The sequence below is a fragment of the Molossus molossus genome, unplaced genomic scaffold (assembly GCF_014108415.1).
Source record: "Molossus molossus isolate mMolMol1 unplaced genomic scaffold, mMolMol1.p scaffold_m16_p_9, whole genome shotgun sequence".
Lineage (NCBI taxonomy): Eukaryota > Metazoa > Chordata > Mammalia > Chiroptera > Molossidae > Molossus > Molossus molossus.
The window spans coordinates 46,671,418-46,691,934 of record NW_023425403.1 but is presented as its reverse complement, the minus strand read 5'-3'; the positions used below and the strand labels follow the sequence as shown (position 1 = coordinate 46,691,934).

General features: G+C 36.9%; 1 protein-coding gene across 1 annotated transcript in view; it reads left to right on the top strand.

Moving 5' to 3' along the window:
- UGGT2 (UDP-glucose glycoprotein glucosyltransferase 2) overlaps window positions 1-20,517 on the top strand; it is a 200,708-nt gene that overhangs the window by 14,055 nt on the left and 166,136 nt on the right. The window contains exons 3-4 of the mRNA XM_036250132.1: window positions 5,248-5,378; window positions 5,851-5,963. Coding sequence (XP_036106025.1) covers window positions 5,248-5,378; window positions 5,851-5,963 — 244 coding nt within the window. The remainder of the gene's footprint in view (window positions 1-5,247; window positions 5,379-5,850; window positions 5,964-20,517) is intronic.

The window sequence follows — 20,517 nt, the reverse complement described above, 5'->3', positions numbered from 1 at the left end:
GGAGAGGGAGAAGGAGGGGGAGAGGAGAGGGGAGAGGAGAGGGAGGGGAGAGGAGAGGGGAGGGAGGGGAGAGGGAGAGGAAAGGGAGAGGGAGGGGAGGGGAGAGGGAGGGGAGAGGAGAGGGAGGGGAGAGGAGAGGGAAAGGAGAGGGAGAGGAGAGGGAGAGGAGAGGGAGGGGAGAGGGAGAGGGAGGGGAGAGGAGAGGAGAGGAGAGGGAGGGGAAAGGGAGAGGGAGGGGAGAGGAGAGGGAGGGAGAGGGAGAGGGAGAGGGAGGGAGGGGAGAGGGAGAGGGAGGGGAAGGGAGAGGGAGGGGAGAGGAGAGGACAGGGAGGGGAGAAGGAGAGGGAGGGGAGAGGGAAAGGAGAGGGAGAGGAGAGGGAGGAGAGAGGGAGGGGAGAGGAGAGGGAAGGGAGAGGAGAGAGGGAGGGGAGAGGAGAGGGAAGGGAGAGGAGAGGCAGGAGTGGAATGGGCAGAGGAACTTTAACCCCTTGAAAGTCTGCTTTGAAATCATTGGGAAATTGTTGGTTTTGTATTTGTCCTGGAAATTTTAATTTTTCTAATTGAGATAAAAATAGGCTAGAATAATACGTCAAGTTTTTATGATAGTTAAAAAATCCAATACCCTTCCTGGCCCTTACCTAAAATCCTCAGTATATCTATCCCAAATCTGTTATTCTTACTATATACTTTATGACTTATTCAGTGGCCTCCCTTTGCTTTTTTCTATTATTAATATTAATAACCAACTAATCATGACAATAACACTCTGACAGCTATCAGTCTGTTGTCTGAGTCTCTTTCAGTTTTGCTTGTTAGTTTATTTGTTCATTAGATTCCACATGAGTGAACTTTTGCTTTAAATAAATAAATTCAATAATTAATTTAAATGACTGGATTAGCAGAGTATCATTGTCTACCATGAAGAGACTTATTCAGTTCTTAAATGTTAAGTCTATAAATGTATTGACTGTCTGTTTTGTATGCTGGGAGTAAAAAAGTTAACAATTGAAAGTCTAGAAAATATTTGTTTTCATAGTTTATAGCTTAATGGGAAGCACAGCATCAAACAATTATACAATTAATTTTCAATTACATTTTTGAAAATTGAACCAGAGATAGTATGCATTCCTATCAGAGTGTATAACAGGACCTAGACGGGAAGTCAGGGAAGACTCTTTCCAAAGCAATTAACCAAACATGCACCCTCTACTCTCCTGCATTTCATGCTAAAGGAATAATGTGTGAAACTCCTGACTTGTTAGCCTCCTCTTTTTTTAGATATTGTCTATTAGTACTATACAAGTAGTAATGAAATGGCTAGTGATCCCCTCACCATTATCTGATTTTTGTTCGTAAATATTCTTAGTCTCTCTATATTTGTACTCTTGAGTATACATTGGCTTCTACCACTTGATTTGTTGGCTTCCGTAATATTCTTTTATTCCCAGCTAATATTTATGCAGAATCACTGAGCTTACTTTACTTTCCACTTAATTTTCCCTTTGTTGAACTTTTGTTGATGGTATATGTTCTACATTGCCAGAGCATACAACATTTTACATGGTCTTTAGTAAATCTTAGCTCCTTAATTAGGCTTATTTTATAGTTAAGTACATTTAAAACCCACCATCAAACTTTATGCTGTAATTTCTCCAGTTATTTTTTGGTTATATACAGCTTGCTTTCTAGTTGATGCTAGACTATAACTCCTGGGAATAATGGCCTTGAGTTCTTCACATACATAACTGTATGTGTGAATTTTATACTTCAGATATTTAACTTTAGAGTCTCATAGTTTTACCAAAAAATGTTGCAGTACTGACTGTTGAGTCTTTATTCTTAGATGTATAGATTCATTGCTCCTTTTAATTCTGGAGAGTTTTCTTAGATTATAGTTTTACTTATTCATTCTGTTTTAGTCCCTTGATTTTCTGCTTTAGGGTTACAATTATATGTATTGTAGATCTCTTTTGCCTGAGTTCTATTGTTGTGGCAGAAATTCGGTCGGCAGGAAGAGACAGACTGTACGTGCTCGGAGGATTAGAAAATGACTGTTTAATGTGCACCAGTGCAGGCCCAGCGGACTCACCTCCAAAGGCTGAGCCCCAAGCCCGGTTTCTAGCCGCCTTTTTAAAATTTATTTATTTATAATTAATTAATTTATTTTTTAAATTAATTTATTTATTTTTCTTACAGATATTTTTCCTTTTCCCCCCACTGATTGCCCCCTCCCTCTCCCTCCCCGCCCTGTCCCCAGCTTTGTTGTCCATGTCCATTGTTCATGCATATAAGTTCTGTGGTTTATCTCTCTCCCACCATCCCCTCTTCTGGGGATTGTCAGTCTGTACTCCACTTCCATGTCTCTGGGACTACCCCATTCCTCAGACTATTATGTTCATTATATTCCACAAGTAAGTGAGATCATATGATACTTGTCTTTCTCTGTTTGACTTGTTTCGCTTAGGATAATACTTTCCAAATCCCTCCATGTCGTCTCAAAGGATAAGAGATCTTTCTTTCTTACAGCTGCATAGTAGTACTCTATTGTGTAGTAGTACCACATCCTTTTTTTTTTTTTTTTTTTATCCTCACCCGAGGACATTTTTCCATTTTTTGTTCAGATAGAGTGGGAAGGAGAGAAAGGAAGAGAGGGAGAGAGAGACAGAGAGAGAGAGAGAGAGAAGCATCCACGTGAAAGGGACACATCGACTGGCTGCCTCCCGCACGACCCAACCAGGGCCAGGAACAAACTGCAACCGAGGTACCTACCCTTAGCGGGAACCGAACCCGGTTCTCTCTGGACTGCAGGCCGATGCTCTAACCGCTGAGCCAAACTGGCCAGGGCTACCACAGCTTTTTTATCCATTCATCTACTGATGGACATTTGGGCTGTTTTCAGATCTTAGCTATTGTAAATAGTGATTGGTGTTTCAGGCTTCTTAGGGTATATTCCTAAGCAGCAGAATTTTCACTGATTCATCACCTAAGGCAACAGAAACAAAGGAGAAAATAAACACATGGGACTACATCAAACTAAAAAGCTTCTGCACAGCAAAAGATAAAACCATCAAAATGGAAAGGCAACCCACTGTATGGGAGAGCATAATTGCCAATGATATATCAGATAAGGGGTTAATTTCCAATATATATAGAGTGCTCATACAACTCAACCATAGGAAGACAAAGAACCCAATTAAAAAATGGGCAGAGTAAATGAATAGACACCTCTCCAAACAGGACATACAAATGGTAAGAGACATATGAAGAAATGCTCAACATCACTAATCGTCAGAGAAATGCAAATTAAAACAACAATGAGGTATCAGCTCACACCTGTCAGAATGGCCGCCTTCAACAAATCATCAAATAACAAGTGTTGGCGAGGGTGTGGAGAAAAGGGGACTCTAGTACACTGCTGGTGGGAATGCAGACTGGTGCAGCCGCTGTGGAAACAATATGGTGCTACCTCAAAAAATTAAAAATTGAACTTCCATTTGACCCAGTGATCCCACTTAGGAATATACCCTAAGAAGCCTGAAACACCAATCTAGCCGCTTTTTATATATGATAAGCCTCCAGGTATTTGGGGGCTTTCTAGTTCCACTGTAATTTAGGCAGTTGGGAACTAGTTGTAAGGGAATTACAAAAGCCAGGGGCAGGGTCTCTGCACTGCCTAAGGGGCTGCACCTGGCTTGCCTTCTCACTATATCATTTACTCTTAAATTATTTTTTTCATTTTCTCCTCTGAGCCCTAGTTCTCATAGGGCAACGTAAAGGGCCAGACACCTGCACTATGAATGGGTTGTGGTAAGAAGAGGAACCGAGAGTCAAGAGTTCAGCACTTTTTGAACAACTAATAAACATTACAACAAACAATTCAATCTCACTTGCCTCCCCCAAAGTGCTGCCTTCTAGTCAGCATCCTCTTCCTCTTGTCAGAAGTAGAGCATCTAGCGCTATACACCCTTTTGTCTTCCCTTTTCACATCAGGGAACTCTGACCTTTGGGTAGCTGCTCTGGATCTAACCCATGGCTTGGTAACCCAGTGCCAAGGAGCACGAGAGAGAAACAATGACCATGGAATGTCTAGGGGCAAACCTATGGATCAGTGTACCAGCTGGACTCTAGAGCTGCTGCTTTCTTGTTACCTTACCACCTCCTGCTGGCAGTGGAATGTACCGCAGTCTTCTGATGCAGTGGCAACAATGCAGACAATGATTACAGTCAGGGCAGTCTAGAGAAAAGGGCAAAAATTGATAGTTTTCTCCTGTTTCTTCCAGTTGGTACCCCCAGACCCTCTTCAACTCTAGGTTGCCATTCTCTTCTACCCTCTCCTATTCAGATGATCTGTAGCATCCCACAGTGTCCAGGAGTTTTTAAATTAATTTGTAAGATGCAGCTTCTCTTTTGTGTTTTTGTGATCTTTGGAGCAGGGTTAGAGGAGGATATCAGCATTTCAGGTTAGTTTGTTCTAGACAAGAAGACACTTCTCTTATTCTTTTCTTTTCTTTTTTTTTTTTTTATCCTCACTCGAGGACATTTTTTGACATTTTGTTTAGATAGAGTAGGAGGGAGAAAGAGAAAGAGAAACATCGACGTGAAAGGGACACATCGAGTGGTTGCCACCCGCACGACCCAACCAGGGCCGGGGACAAACTGCATGCCCCTAGCGGGAACTGAATCCGGGTCTCTCCAGACCGCAGGCCAGTGCTCCAACCGCCGAGCCAAACCGGCCAGGGCGACACTTCTCTTATTCTTTAAGGTCTGGTTCAAATTCTGTCTCCTGAAGTGTTCTGAACACACTAATTACACTTGGCTCTGTGTACTAAATATCAGTTGAATATATTCATACATATAATTTAAAATTTATTAACAGTCATATGATTAATTAGTTTTTTGTGCTATTCTTAGTCTCCTCTTAAACTGGAAGTACGTCCTCGATCTTATTCTTGTGTTATAACCCCACAACCTTGGAGTGAATTGGTCTGATATGCAAGCATCTTCCAAATAGGTTTTAATAAGATTATTTTTTACCTGGATTTATATTGCTTTCTTGGACTTAACTGGAAGATCCATATGAAATTAGTAATAAAATATAGATCTTGGTTTTCCATTTTTCTCTAACACCATCTATAACCAAACTTAAGGTATGACTATATGGATACTAAATTAGCATTGCAGTGAGAGATGTGCCAATGTGTTGAATACAAAATACTAACATTCTTTTCTTTTGCATTGTTTTTATAGAGTCAGATTATTCTTATTACAACTTAATCCTGAAGAAAGCCGGACAATTCTTAGATAATTTACATATCAATCTCTTAAAATTTGCTTTCTCCATAAGAGCACACTCTCCAGCTATTCAGATGTTTCAGCAGGTATGTAAAAATTCCCAAGCTACATATGACAAGCATGCTAGCAAATGTACATGACTCTATCGTCAATGAATATCTTCAGTTCAAGAGGATCTATACACTTACAATATCTGGTTCCATAGCTTATCATTGATTATATTATCATTATTGTCATTGATTATAATATATTTGATGTATAATTTTATTGTTATTTGAGATAAGGAAATTATGAGGACAGATCACCATTTAAATGAACTATAATGAATATTTTAATTTGATGAAACTTTTCAACCACTTTGAAGCATATATTGCTACTATATAAAGTTGATTCTGTTAAAATATTTGATTCTGCCTGCATAAATATATTTTTTACTTTAATTAGAGCAATAACTTAATAGTAGTTGATGAGTTATTATAATCAAAGTAATGTGTGAGTTTTTAAAATCATATTGTAATTATCAACTACTATAGCTAAATATAATCTTTGAAATCTTAGATTGCAGCTGATGAGCCTCCACCAGATGGTTGTGATGCATTTGTGGTTATCCATAAGAAACACACCTGTAAAATTAATGAGATTAAAACGCTGCTGGAGAAAGCTACTTCAAGGTAAATTAATGAAAGCCTATAGTGAAGGAAGTGCATCAAAACAGCAGAAATTTCTTATAATACAAAATTTTATTCCAGGATATTATGTATTAAAGAGTATGATGTATAATGAAAAAAATATATATGAGCTGGGAGTCTGAGTTCTTTTCTAAAATATATAAATACTCTCAGTATTTTGTCTTGATTAGCTTTTTTTTTTTTTAAAGAATGGTTTATTGCCTTTTTTTTTAGAGAGAGGAAGGGAGAGGGAACGAGGGAAAGAGAAACATTGATGTGAGAGTGCAACATCTCTTGGCTGCCTCTTGCACACACCCTCTTGGGGATTAATCTGGCAGCTTGGGCATGTGCCCTGACTGGGAATAAAACCAGCAACCTGGAGCCCAGGACAGCGCCCAACCAACTTAGCCACACCGGCCAGGGCTACCTTGGTTAGCTTTTTACTTTAGACAATAGTCAAACCTTGGTTCTTGAATGTGTCTCCCATTTTGAACAGTTCGGTTCTCATCCAAGTTGTTCACAGAAAAAAGTCTCTATTTCAACTTAGGTTCTCCACCTGATACATTGGCATAACAGAAAACATCTCTCAGGCTACAAACAAAGGAAAAAATGGGCCCCTTTGAGTCAGTTTACAGCTAACCCTTCCCTTGTTAACATCTGTGCGGTAAGGTAATTGTGCTGTGAATATTTTTGTGGGTTTTTTTTGCTTTTGTTGCTGGTGAAATGGACAATTAGCACAATTTTAAAACATAAGGAGGCCATCAAGATTCTAATGTTGCTAAGGATGTGAAAGAAACAGTGATCATATTCAGTTGAAGAGGTAGAAAAACTGTTGTTGATTTGGATAAATGAAAAGCAGTTACCAGGTGACAGTTTTTTGGAGGCAGTGATGTGTGAAAAGGCGAAGACGCTGCATGCTGACCTGAAAGACACCCTTGGAAAGAGTGCAGACAGTGATTCGTTTAGGACTAGTAGGGGGGCGCAATAATTTTAAGGAAAGAAGCATTTGTTTATAGATTAAACAGTCCATTAGACATGTACTGTATATAAGAAAGGTTAAAACAGGAAATCATTTGAGGGTCTGGAACAGATTAATTCCATTTACATTATTTGTAATGGGAAAAAAAATGATTCTGTTTTTTAACACATCGCTTCTCGAACAGCCTTCTGAAACAAATTTAAGTTCGAGAACCAAGGTTCCACTGTATAAGTTATACCCAGATGCCCCAAAATATGAGATGTTTTATATAAACAATAAACATATGAAGTTGTGGATTTATATGGACTATGTCTCTTTATAAACTGAACGTGTACATTGGAAACAGCAAATTAATAATAAAAACAGTAACAGGTTTTTTAAAAATGTATTATTTAAAACACCTTTTTTTATTCTTCCAAGTATTTCATATCAGTGAATATGGGAAGTAGCATATGTAGCATTCTTATGGGTCCACTTTCACCCCCATGGAATGTAAGGACCACAGGGAACTGATGAAACATGCTAATGCTCATGCTGCTTGTGTGCGGGGAGTAGTAGAGTGCTTCATTTCTGACCTGGAAGTCTCATGTCTTCTTCCAGCATCCGTGAAACAATAAAAGGCAAACTTGTTAGCTGGTAAATTAGGTAAAATCAGTTCCCCAACGTGACAGAAGCCATATGTAGCATTAGATTAATACAATTTTTTTTTCTGTGAACCTTGGACACATAATCCTTGTTTTATACCGTACTGGGTTTTGGTCTGTGGTGGTGTTTTTTTCTATTTGAGCAAATATTTATGAATTTATGTATGTATTTACAGTGATATAAAATTTTAATTCTTTCCCTCTCTATAGATATATTATTTCTTACTGCTAAATATTTTTGTTTTCATTTTCTTTCAGTTTTTCCAGATTAGATTTTTGTTTTTTAAAGAAATGACTGATATAATGTATTTATTCTACTTTTTTGTTCTAATCTATTACCTTTTGCATTCATATTACTTGCTTCTTTTGCCTTTGGTTGGGCTAAACAACTGCTTTTTGGGTTTTTTTTTGTTTTTAATCCTCACCCGAGGACATTTTTTGATATTTTGTTCAGGTAGAGTGGGAGGGAGAGAGAGGGAAACATCGACGTGAAAGGGACACATCGAGTGGCTGCCACCCACACAACCCAACCAGGGCCGGGGACAAACTGCAACCGAGGTACCTGCCCTTAGTGGGAACCGAACCTGGGTCTCTCCAGACCACAGACCGACACTCTAACTGCTATGCCAAACCGGCCAGGGCTGGGTTTTTGTTTTTTTTTTCCTTTTCCCAATTATAACACATTTAGGGCATCAAAGTTGCCTTTTTTTTTTTTTTTCTACTATGTGGTATTCTCATTTTCCTTAAAAAAAAAAAATCACTTCTTAGTAGTAGTTTTATTTCCTTGTTGTGGGCAGAGGGAGAAAGTCATACTCGTTTAGTATGATGATAGTTGCTGTCACTTTCTCCCAAATATATAAATCATATTTTAGTATACTGTCTGTCAAGTTTGGGGGCAGATTCATACCATGGATCTTTGAACCATGAAATTGGAAGTAGGGAAGAGATGAAGAATCATTCTCCCTTTCTTTTTGGCTAATATATTGTGTTTCAAGTAGTAAGGTATTATGTTTTAAGTGGTAAGGCTGGCCATCAGTTACGATTCTAAGTTAAATATAAAAATAGATTTTATATTTAGTGGGTTTTGCTTCCAGCTTATGGTAGAAGGTTTATATAAGTTTTCAATATCTTTTTAGAGTTTATATAAGTTTTCAATATCTTTTTAGAGTTTTTGTCTTTTTCTGTGTCTTTAAAAATATTATTGGAGATTTCGGAAAATGGGCTGTTAGGGATTGTTCTCCAAATGCTACTTCAAATCAGCTTGCCGCTCTTTTTTGTGACTTTAAACTTTTTGTCCAAAATGGAAAACTGTATTTTTAAATAAGTAAAAAAATATATGATCATTATTAAAGAATTCAGGTACTTAAGAAAAATGCAAAGTAGAAAAGGAAAGTGACCCATAATATTATTAACAATTTGGTATATTCTTTTCTTATCTTTTAAAGACTTATATTAACATGAAAGTGTGTGTGTGTGTGTGTGTGTGTATATGTGTGTGTGTGTGTGTGTGTATATATATATTTTTTTTTTTTAACCAAGATGGGATTGTACTTTAAAGGATATCTTAGAAGCTTATCCCTCACTAAATTATACATCTTTACATATCTTACACATAAATAAATTTAAATATAGGTAGGCTCGCCCAGCCAGTGGGTCTCAGTGGTTGAGCATCGACCCATGCACCAAGAGGTCACCAGTTCGATTCCTAGTCAGGGCACAAGCCCAGGTTGTAAGCCAAATCCCCTGTGGGGGGCATGCAGGAGGTGGCCAGTCGATGTTCTCTCTCATCGATGTTTCTGTCTCTCTCCCTCTCAAGTCAATAAAGAAAATAAATAAATAAATAAATAAAATATAGGTAGGCTCTGTGATTGTGGATCAGTACCCATATATATAGTTTGTTGTATTTCCACCTGACTCATAGTAGATATTCAAAAATATTTATAGACTGAATTATATAATAACTAAATTAAGTACATTTACTTATCTGACCCCTTGTGATGTACATAAGATATTTTACATTTTTCATCTATTATAAACACTATCTAATGTGTGTGTGTGTGTGTGTGTGTGTGTGTGTATCTTTATACATTTACCATGGTAAAACTAGAATCACTAGGTAAGTAAGTGTATGCATTTAAAATTAGTACATCAAAATTGTTTTTCAGAAAACTGATTATGTTTTACACTTCATTTCTAAAATTTTTACTACTGCTAATTTGTATTATTTCCCTTTATGATCTTAGTGAATTTAGTAAATGAAAATTTCTATTTTTAAATGTAATCTCTTCAAATTTAAAGATTATTTTTCCTCTTACCCAGTAATTCTCTATAGCTGTACATTAAATTTTTTTAACCTATGGTATATCCAAGCAGTTCCTAATTAATCATAGAAACAAACTTTGAAAGGTATAAGTATATAGTGTAGGAAGGCACTCTCTATAAAGATTCATGAACAATTGGTAGATGAATTAATTTTTTCTTATACATTCAACTTCCAGATTAATTTACTAACATTATATTACCAGCCTTTCTAATTACCAACAATAGTAAATTGTTTGAAAACATTATCTTTCATACTAATATTAAAATGTAAGATATCCTATATAAATTACTAAATGTACACTGGCCAGGTTGCTCAGTGAGTTAGAGTATCATCCTGATACACCAGGGTTGCAGGTTCAATCCCCAGTCAGGGCACATACAAGAAGCAACCAATGAATACATAACTAAGTGGAACAACAAATCGATGTTTCTCTCTTTCTCTTTTTCTCCCCCTGCCCCTGCCTGTCCCTAAAACCAATAAATAAATTTTTTTAAAAAAATTACTAAATGTACTTCTACAGTACTAAATTGATAAAAATCCATTTTTCATGATAATACATTTGACTCTGTCATTTGATTTCCAGCTTATTAGTTAAAATTAATGAGAATGCTTTTAATAGTTTTATCTAGTTTAACGTTTTTTTTCACTTTTTAAAAAATCTTCAATCAAGGATTTTTTTAATTTTTTGAAGACAGATTTTTTTTTTTTCTTTATTGATTTTTAGAGAGAGGAAGGAAAGGGGGAAAGAGAAACATCGACGAGAGAGAACATTGATTGGTTGCCTCCTGCATGCTCCCCCACTGGAGAGTGGGCCCACAACCTGGGCATGTGCCCTGACTGGGATTGGCACCGGCAACCTATTATTGGTGTGTGTGGGTTGACACTCAACAACTGAGCCACACTGGCTGGGCTCTTTTCCACTTTCTTTAATGTGAATTATGATTTTAGTATTATATTCTTTTTGCATTTATTTTTTTCCCTTTATTGATTTTAGAGAGAGAGAGAAACATCGATGAGAGAGAACATTGATTGGCCACCTACTCATGCCCCCCACTGGGAACCAGGCCCACAACCTGGGCATGTGTCCTTACCGGGACTTGAACTGGCAACCTCTTAGTGCATGGGTCAATGCTCAACCACTGAGCCACAGCAGCTGGTCCTTTTTGCATTTAAGAGAAGAAGGCACAACTAATTCAATATCTTGTTTTGCAGTTATATCTCTTGATTTGTTGTGGAAGAGAGTAATAGTGAAGTTAAATCTTATTTTGGGCTGATAAAATTCTATTTCATGTTACAAATATCTAAACTTTGAAAGTAATATTTTTTAAATCATATTATGTGTTAATAATTAAATCAGATAAAAGTGGATGAATGTGGATGAGGGGAAGCAGAGTTTGCCACCCCAAAATAACCCTTTTGGGATATTGTTTTAAGCTGGTTAATTTAAGAAACAAAAGGCTCAGGAATAATCCTTGACTTTCCTGGACTGCCTAAAAGAGTTTAGATAGAGGACCGACTTCAGGAAGGGAGCTATTATCATAGGTAACTGCAGTTTGATACAACTAAGTATGATAGATAAGTTGGAACCTTTTGATCAAAGTCCTCTTTGTGTCCATTGTTAAAGATGGCCCAGCAGACATTTATTTACCAAATATTTGCCTGCCCTTTGAAGTCCCAACCACCACACCTACCCCTTGTCCTTAGCTCAAGGTGGCTTAGAATTCTTAATAGCTCAATCTGTCTTCTGGTTCCATATTCTTGTGGTACCTCCGTAAGTACATATGTAATAAATTTGGACATTTTCTCTTATTAATCTGTCTCATATTAATTTGATTATTAGTCTAATCACAAGAATTTAGGTAGGAGGAAAATTATTTTTTTCTTCCCTGCATGTAAAATTTTATACTTCAAAAAAAGTTTATTAAAGTAAAAAAGTGATGAGCGTGCATATGTACTGTAAAAGTCAAACTGTAAACCACTGTAAAGACATTTGAATTGATATACTTTTATAAACCTGAAATACACACAGTACTCCATATTGATGTTAAGTAATACCACAAACTTGAAGCCAAATAATTAGTGGGATGTTTTCATTATTCCGTTAGTCAAGAATATTTATTGAGTACTTCAGTGACTTTAATTTAAAGTAAGTTAAGTCAGTGATAAGGAACAATAGTCATTTAGCCATTTTTAAAATGTGAAAGTTAATTTATTTCCATTGGCAAGCCTTATTCTATAATAATTAAAATAGAAATGTAAATTTCTCTAATAGAATATATAATCTATACATGTACAGTTTTCCGGCCATGTCAGAAAACTGATTAGTTTTTTTATTTATTATGTTTCATTGTAGAAATCATGTCTTTAAGTTTATCGTGAATATTATAGAAATGTTTTTCTATAGAATAACAGACAGCAGTTACCACCAGAAGATTTTATCAATTTCTGTGTAGCTCATAATAGTAATGGAATGTTATTTTGTTATTCTTTATATTTAAAATTATATTATACTTCTTGATAAAAAGATTTGGTTGCATTTTAAATTTTGACTTGAGGAATTTTTACTCTTACTATGTGCAGGTTAACAATGTAATTACTGTGGGAGAATAAAAAAGTATAGAGAAAATATTATCTACTCTTGCCTACAAAATAATTTTTCTTACAGAAAAGTATAATAGTATAATCAACATAATCAGATATGATGTGATATAAACATGCTGTAAAATTTTATAGTTATATGTCAATAATGAAAAATAATCCTATACACATCTAGTTTATGAAACCTGAAAGAATCAGGAGAACTCAACTTAAGCCCTGGCCGGTTTGTCTCAGTGGTTAGAGTGTCGGCCTGCAGTCCAGAGAGACCCAGGTTCAGTTCCCGCTAAGGGCACGTACCTCAGTTGCAGTTTGTCCCCGACCCTGGTTGGGTCGTGCGGGTGGCCACCACTTGATGTGTCCCTTTCACATCAATGTTTCGTTCTCTCTCTTCCTCCCACTCTATCTGAACAAAAAATGGAAAAATGTCCTCGGGTGAAGATAAAAAAAAAAAAGAAATCAACTTCAAATTCAGTATGTTTATCTTTCTTTTTTTTTTTTGGGCTGGCTTCCTCAGGCCATACACAAATTTCTTATGTCTGACTTCTTTTACAATTATAGGTATGTACAAGAGAATTAATAACCTCATTTAAATATTTTATTTTGTAATTGAATCTTATGATTTTGTGTTTTATTATATCATTTAGTAATGGTGATAGTATTAACTGTATTGTACAGAACTTGTCTCAGACACAGTAGTATAATAGTTAAGAGTATGTGTTTATTTTTCATTCCCATGTTCTCACCCCCCACCCATTTGGCATTCATCAGCTTGACCTCATATGGGTCTGTTTCTGTTTTGTTTATTCATTTGTTTTGTTTTTTTAGATTCCACATGTGAGTGAAATCATGTTGTATTTGTGTTTCTCTGTATGACTTACTACACCTTCTAGGTCCATCCACATTGTTGCAAATAAGATTTCATTCTTTTTTATTGCTGAATAATATTTCATTGTGTATATGCACCACATCTTCCTTATCCATTTATCAGTTGATGGACATCTGGGTTGCTTCCTTATCTTGCCTATTATTAGTACTATGCTGCAATGAACATAGGAATGCATATATCTTTTCTAATTAGTATTTTTGTTTTCTTTGGATAAATACCTAGAAGTGGAATTGCTGGGTCATTTGGCAGCTCTATTTTTAATTTTCTGAGGACTCTCCATACTGTTTTCCTTAGTGGCTGCACTAATTTACAACCCCATCATCAGTATACAAGGTTCCCTTTTTTCTCATCCTTGGCGGCATTTGTTATTTGTTGATTTATTGATGATAGCCACTCTGACAGGTGTGAGGTCTCATTGTGGTTTTAATTTGCATTTCCATGATGATTAGTGATGTTGAGCATCTTTTCATGTGTCTGTTGGCCACCTGTATGGCCTCTTTGGAGAAATGGCATTGAGGGCCTGTGTACATTTTTAAAATTGGATTATTTGTTTTTTGGTGTTAAGTTTTATGAGTTTCTTACATATTTTAGAAAATAACCCCTTATTGGATGTATCATATTCATCTGAGTGCAGAATTTGTTCATTTAATTTTTTAATGCATTTTATGTTAATTTACACTAAAAGGGTATATTCCCAATGTATTGTTTAACGATTAAAAATTAGAATAATGCAACGTGTACATAAAACAATTATAAAATTCACTTTGCTCCAGACTTCTAGAACTTCTCCCCAGGAAGAACCAGTGCTATCAAGTTCTTGTATGTCCTTTAGAAATTATCAAGGTATTGTTAAAGAACAAAATTCAACCATGTAAATTTAAAGATCTGATTGGCTTTATTCAGTGATTCACTAATCTTGCAGCATCCTCTCCAGCAAATAGAAAGGTGCCCCAAGGAGTTGTAGGAAGTGGAAGGATGTTACAGGCAGAAAGAGGGTGGGACAAGGAAGTTATTTCAGGCAGGGTTACCTTCCCACAGGAAAGCCTGGGGTCTTATCAGGCAGATTACTTCACTGGCATTGACCAAGGAATATGGTTCTGACTGATTTAAAATTCCATTCCTAGGACAGGCTGAAACTGCAGTTAGGTTAGGTATTGTTTAAGTCTTGGCTTACCAAAAGTGATTCCATTTTGGGCCTGTTGTTTCTTTTTAACAGTATATAAAAATCATAATTACATAGATATATACCTTCTACTTTTATCATTAATGTTGATATACCACCCAACATTTGGTTCCTTCCTTTTTTTCTGTGACAGTATTCTTGATTGATATTTTAGATAAGTGGAAGTTTGCAAGAGTGAGAGAAAAATCATTTCTTGAGCACCAAGCATGTTCTTTATGCTCTGCTAGATGATTTACAAGGCATTTTGGTAAATCCATAGGACATTCCCAGGAAGTTACTGAAATCCCTCTTCTGGAACAGGTAAAGAAAGAGGCTAAAAAGAGATGAGATCACTTACTTGCCCAAATTCACAAAGCTAAGTAAATAGTTAAGGTAGAACTCAAATCCAATTATACTTGATTTTAAAACTCTCTCCTTTACTTAGTATTGTTATTTAAAAGTAGTAAATGACTGAAAGATTGGAGAGAACTGAATTCATTAAATAAAAGGTTATTTCCTAAAACCTTTGTTATTATATTTATTATCTTTTTTCTTCTTCTTCTTTCTACTTGTATAAATTGTTAGAAGTGGGTTTAGGTCCTGACCAGTGGGGCTCAGTTGGTGGACATCCTCCCCTGCACCAAAAGGTCAGGGCACATGCCTGGCTGCTGGCTCTATCCGTAGTAGAGGCTGTACAGGAGGCAGCAGATTGATGTTCTGTTCTCACATCCATGTTTCTCTCTCTCTCTCTCTCTCTCTCTCTCTCTCTCTCTCTCTCTCTCTCCCCCCTTCTCCTTTCCTCTCTCTAAAAATCAATTAAAATATAATTTTTTGAAAAAAAAGATGTGGGCTTAGGAATTCCATAGACATAAGCTGAAATTCTGGCACTCATTTTGAACTTTTCCTGAGTATTTAATTTATCTGAGCCTTACAAACCTTAAAAGTTTAAGTAAATGATAGTAACTATCTAAAGGAAATGTTATGAAGATAGAATTTACTAATATGTATAAAGAATCAAGCACAGTGCCTAACAAATAAGAAGGCTTCAAACTCTGCTTATGATGATAGAGCCTGTCAACGTAAGAAACATTCAAACCTGTGAGTTTATTTGAGCCAAAACTGACAGTTGCCAGGAAGCAAAACCTAAATGGACTGAGATAATACTCCAGAGATTGGTAGTTTTGCACCTAATTTTACTTATTTTTTTTTAATGCACCTAATTTTATACATTACAATCAAAAGAGAAGATGTAAGTGGGTTACATGAAATCCATTTCTGATAGATTATGGAGGCAGGAAAAAGCAAAGCCTGGAAACCTCTGGGATTGGATGAAAAGTAAAATGAGAGACAGATGCTTCTTTTACATAGGTGGGTACAGGATAGTTAACAGTCAACAATTGACATGATAATAATAACAATGAGGGGTTTTGTGGTCTCTTCCCTGGTGCATAGGTTGTGTCCTGAGGGGTCTGAAAGAAGGGAAGGTACTCTGACATTCCAAAGGTGTGTTATTACAGATGAGAAAGAAAATAGGCTCAATTAAGGTGAAAATTGACCAGCCAGGGAAGATACCAGCCTAGGACATGACTACCTGCAACAAACTGCTTTTAGTTTAACAGTTTTAATTTCAGGCCATTCTTTATGGTTGAGTTTATAAGGACAACATGTAGGCCTTTCCTGAGCTTCTCAGGTTAGCATGTGGCCCCTTTGTGTCCAAAAACCAGACCATAGGACTTCTGTTTCTTTGAATTGTCATTTATACAGTGTGGGGCAAAAGCAGGTTTACAGTTTTATTGTATGTAAAATAATACTATGATTAATAAATAATAATACAAGAATAAACTCTGTTTCGCTTACTCATAACAGTAAACCTACTTTTGTCATACCCTGTATTAAGTACTGATAATCTTTGTATGATGTAGTGCCTTTGTTTTGTTTTTTTCTTTTCTTTTTTAACTAATTTAGTTTTGTTACAGATGTTTCTCCTTTTTCCCCCCATTGACACCCTCCTCCCTATCCTACCCACCCTCACAGCACTGTTGTCTGTGTCCATCGGTTATTGCTTCTATGCATAAGTTCTTTGGTTTATCTCTTCCCTCCCACCCACCCACTCTCCTCTCAGGTTTGTCAGTTTGAACCCTACTTCCACGTCTCTAAGTCTATTTTGTTCATCAGCTTATTTTGTTCATTATATTCCACAAGTAAGTGAGATTATGTGATACTTGTCTTTCTCTGACTGGCTTATTTCACTTAGCATAATACTCTTCAGGTCCCTCCATGTCCTCTCCAAGAATAAGATCTCTCTTTCTTTCTTTTTTTTTTTTTTTAATCCTCACCCGAGGATATTTTTCCATTTTTTGTACAGATAGAATGGGAGGGAGAGAGAGGAAGAGAGAGAGAGAGAGAAATATCGACGTGAAGGGACACATCGAGTGGCTGCCACCCACACGACCAACCAGGGCCGGGGACAAACTGCAACCGAAGTACATGCCCTTAGCGGGAACCGAACCCGGTCTCTCTGGACCGCAGGCTGACGCTCTAACCGCTGAGCCAAACTGGCCAGGGCAGATCTCTCTTTCTTACAGTTGCATAGTATTCCATTGTGTATATGTACCACAGCTTTTTATCTACTCATCTGTTGATGGACACTTGGGCTGTTTCCAGATCTTAGCTATTGTAAATAGTGCTGCTATGAACATGGGGGTACATATATTCTTTCTGATTGGAGTTTCAGGCTTCTTAGGGTATATTCCTAGAAGTGGGATCACTGGTTCAAATTGCAGATACATTTTTAATATTTTGAGGAAACGCCATATTGTTTTCCATAGTGGCTTCACCAGTCTGCATTCCCACCAGGAGTTTACTGGAGTCCCCTTTTCTCCACACCCTCATCAGCACTTGTTGTTTAATGATTTGTTGATGACAGCCATTCTGACAGGTGTGAGGTGATGCCTCATAGGTGTTTTAATTTACATCTCTCTGATGATTAGTGACCTTGAGCATTTTTTCATATGTCTCTTGGCCATTTGTATGTCCTGTTTGGAGAGGTGTCTATTTAGGTCCTCTGCCCTTTTTTTTTTTTTTTTATGAATTTTTATTTATTTTTTTGGTACAGATATTTTACCTTTTTACCCCATTGGCACCCCCCACCCTACCCCCCCTCCACCCTGTCCCCAGCTTAGTTGTCCATGTCCATTGGTCATGCATACATGCATATAAGTTCTGTGGTTTATCTCTTCCCACCCCCCCACCCCCCATCCCCTCTTCTGAGGGATGTCAGTCTGTGCCCTACTTCCATGTGTCTGGGTCTACTGTATTCCTCAGACTGTTATGTTCATTATATTCCATATATAAGTGAGATCATGTGGTATTTGTCTTTTTCTGCTTGGCTTGTTTCACTTAGGATAATACTTTCCAGGTCCCTCCATGTCATCTCAAAGGATAAGAGATCTTTCTTTCTTACCGCTGCATAGTACTCCATAGTGTATATGTACCACAGCTTTTTTATCCATTCGTCTACTGGTGGACACTTGGGCTGTTTCCAGATCTTAGCTATTGTAAATAGTGCTGCTATGAACATGGGGGTACATATATTCTTTCTGATTGGTGTTTCAGGCTTCTTAGGGTATATTCCCAGCAGTGGGATCACTGGGTCAAATGGAAGTTCAATTTTTAATTTTTTGAGGTAGCACCATATTGTTTTCCATAGCAGTCTGCATTCCCACCAGCAGTGTATTAGAGTCCCCTTTTCTCCACACCCTCGCCAACACTTGTTGTTTGATGATTTGTTGATGGCGGCCATTCTGACAGGTGTGAGGTGATACCTCATTGTTGTTTTAATTTGCATCTCTCTGATGATTAGTGATGTTGAGCATTTCTTCATATGTCTCTTGGCCATTTGTATGTCCTGTTTGGAGCGGTGTCTATTCAGCTCCTCTGCCCATTTTTTAATTGGGTTCTTTGTCTTCCTTTTGTGGAGCTGTATGAGCACTCTATATATATTGGAAATTAACCCCTTATCTGATATATCATTGGCAATGATGTTCTCCCATACAGTGGGTTGCCTTTCCATTTTGATGATTGTTTCTTTTGTTGTGCAGAAGCTTTTTAGTTTAATGTAGTCCCATGTGTTCATTTTCTCCTTTATTTCTGTTGCCTTAGGTGATGTATCAGTGAAAATTCTGCTCCGTATGATGTCCGAAATTTTGTTGCCTACATTTTCTTCTAGAATTTTTATGGATTCACGGGTCACATTTAAGTCTTTTATCCATTTTGAGTTTATTTTTGTGTATGGTGTAAGTTGATGGTCTAGTTTCATTTTTTTGCATGTAGCTGTCCAATTTTCCCAACACCATTTATTAAAGAGGCTGTCTTTACTCCACTGTATGCTCTTGCCACCTTTGTCAAATATTAATTGAGCGTATTGCCTTGGGTCCATTTCTGGGTTTTCAGTTCTGTTCCACTGGTCTATATGCCTGTTCTTGTGCCAGTACCAGGCTGTTTTGGTTACAGTCGCTTTGTAGTATAACCTGATATCTGGTATTGTGATCCCACCTACTTTGTTCTTCTTTTTCAAGATTGCTGTGGCTATTCGGGGTCTTTTTTGGTTCCATATGAACTTTTGAAGTATTTGTTCTAGTTCTATGAAATATGTCGTTGGTATTTTGATGGGGATTGCATTGAATCTATAGATTGCTTTGGGTAGTATGGACATTTTAATTATGTTAATTCTTCCAATCCATGAACAGGGTATGTGCTTCCACTTTTTTATATCTTCCTCTATTTCTTTTTTCAATGACCTGTAGTTTTCTGCAAATAGGTCCTTTACTTCTTTGGTTAAGTTTATTCCTAGGTATCGTAATTTTTTTGGAGTGATGGTAAATGGGATTGTTTTTTCAGTTTCTCTTTGTGTGAGTTCATCATTGATGTACACGAATGCCGTCGATTTCTTGACGTTAATTTTGTATCCTGCTACTTTGCCAAATTCATTTATTAAGTCTAATAGATTTTTGATGGAGTCTTTAGGGTTTTCTATGTACAATATCATGTCATCTGCAAATAATGACAGTTTCACTTCCTCCTTTCCAATTTGCATCCCTTTTATTTTTTCTTCATGTCTGATTGCTGTGGCTAAGACTTCCAGTACAATGTTAAATAAGAGTGGCGAAAGTGGACATCCCTGTCTTGTTCTTGTTCTTAATGGAAATGTTTTTAGTTTCTGTCCATTGAGTATGATGTTGGCTGTAGGTCTTTCATATATGGCCTTTATTATGTCGAGATATGATCCCTCTATTCCTACATTGCTGAGCGTTTTTATCAGAAATGGATGCTGGATTTTGTCGAATGCTTTTCCAGCATCTATTGATATGATCATGTGGTTTTTATTCTTCATTTTGTTTATGTGGTGTATCACGTTTATTGATTTGCGAATATTGTACCAGCCTTTCATCCCTGGAATGAATCCCACTTGGTCATGGTGAATAATTTTTTTGATGTACTTCTGGATCCGATTTGCTAATATTTTGTTCAGGATTTTGGCGTCTATGTTCATCAGGGATATTGGCCTGTAGTTTTCTTTCTTCGTAGTGTCTTTTTCTGGTTTTGGAATTAGAATTATGCTGGCTTCATAGAACGTGTTTGGAAGTCTTCCTTCTTCTTGAATTTTTTGAAATAGTTTGAGGAGAATGGGTGTTAGTTCTTTTTTGAATGTTTGGTAAAACTCCCCCGTGAAACCATCTGGGCCTGGGCTTTTGTTTGCTGGGAGAGTCTTGATTACCTCTTCAATTTCCTTAGTTGTTATTGGTCTGTTCAAGTTTTCTATCTCTTCCGGGAACAGTTTTGGGAGACTGTGTGTTTCTAGAAATTTGTCCATTTCACTTAGATTGTCGAATTTGTTGCCATATAGTTGTTCATAGTAGTTGTTAACGATCTTTTGTATTTCCGTGGTGTTGGTTGTTACTTCTCC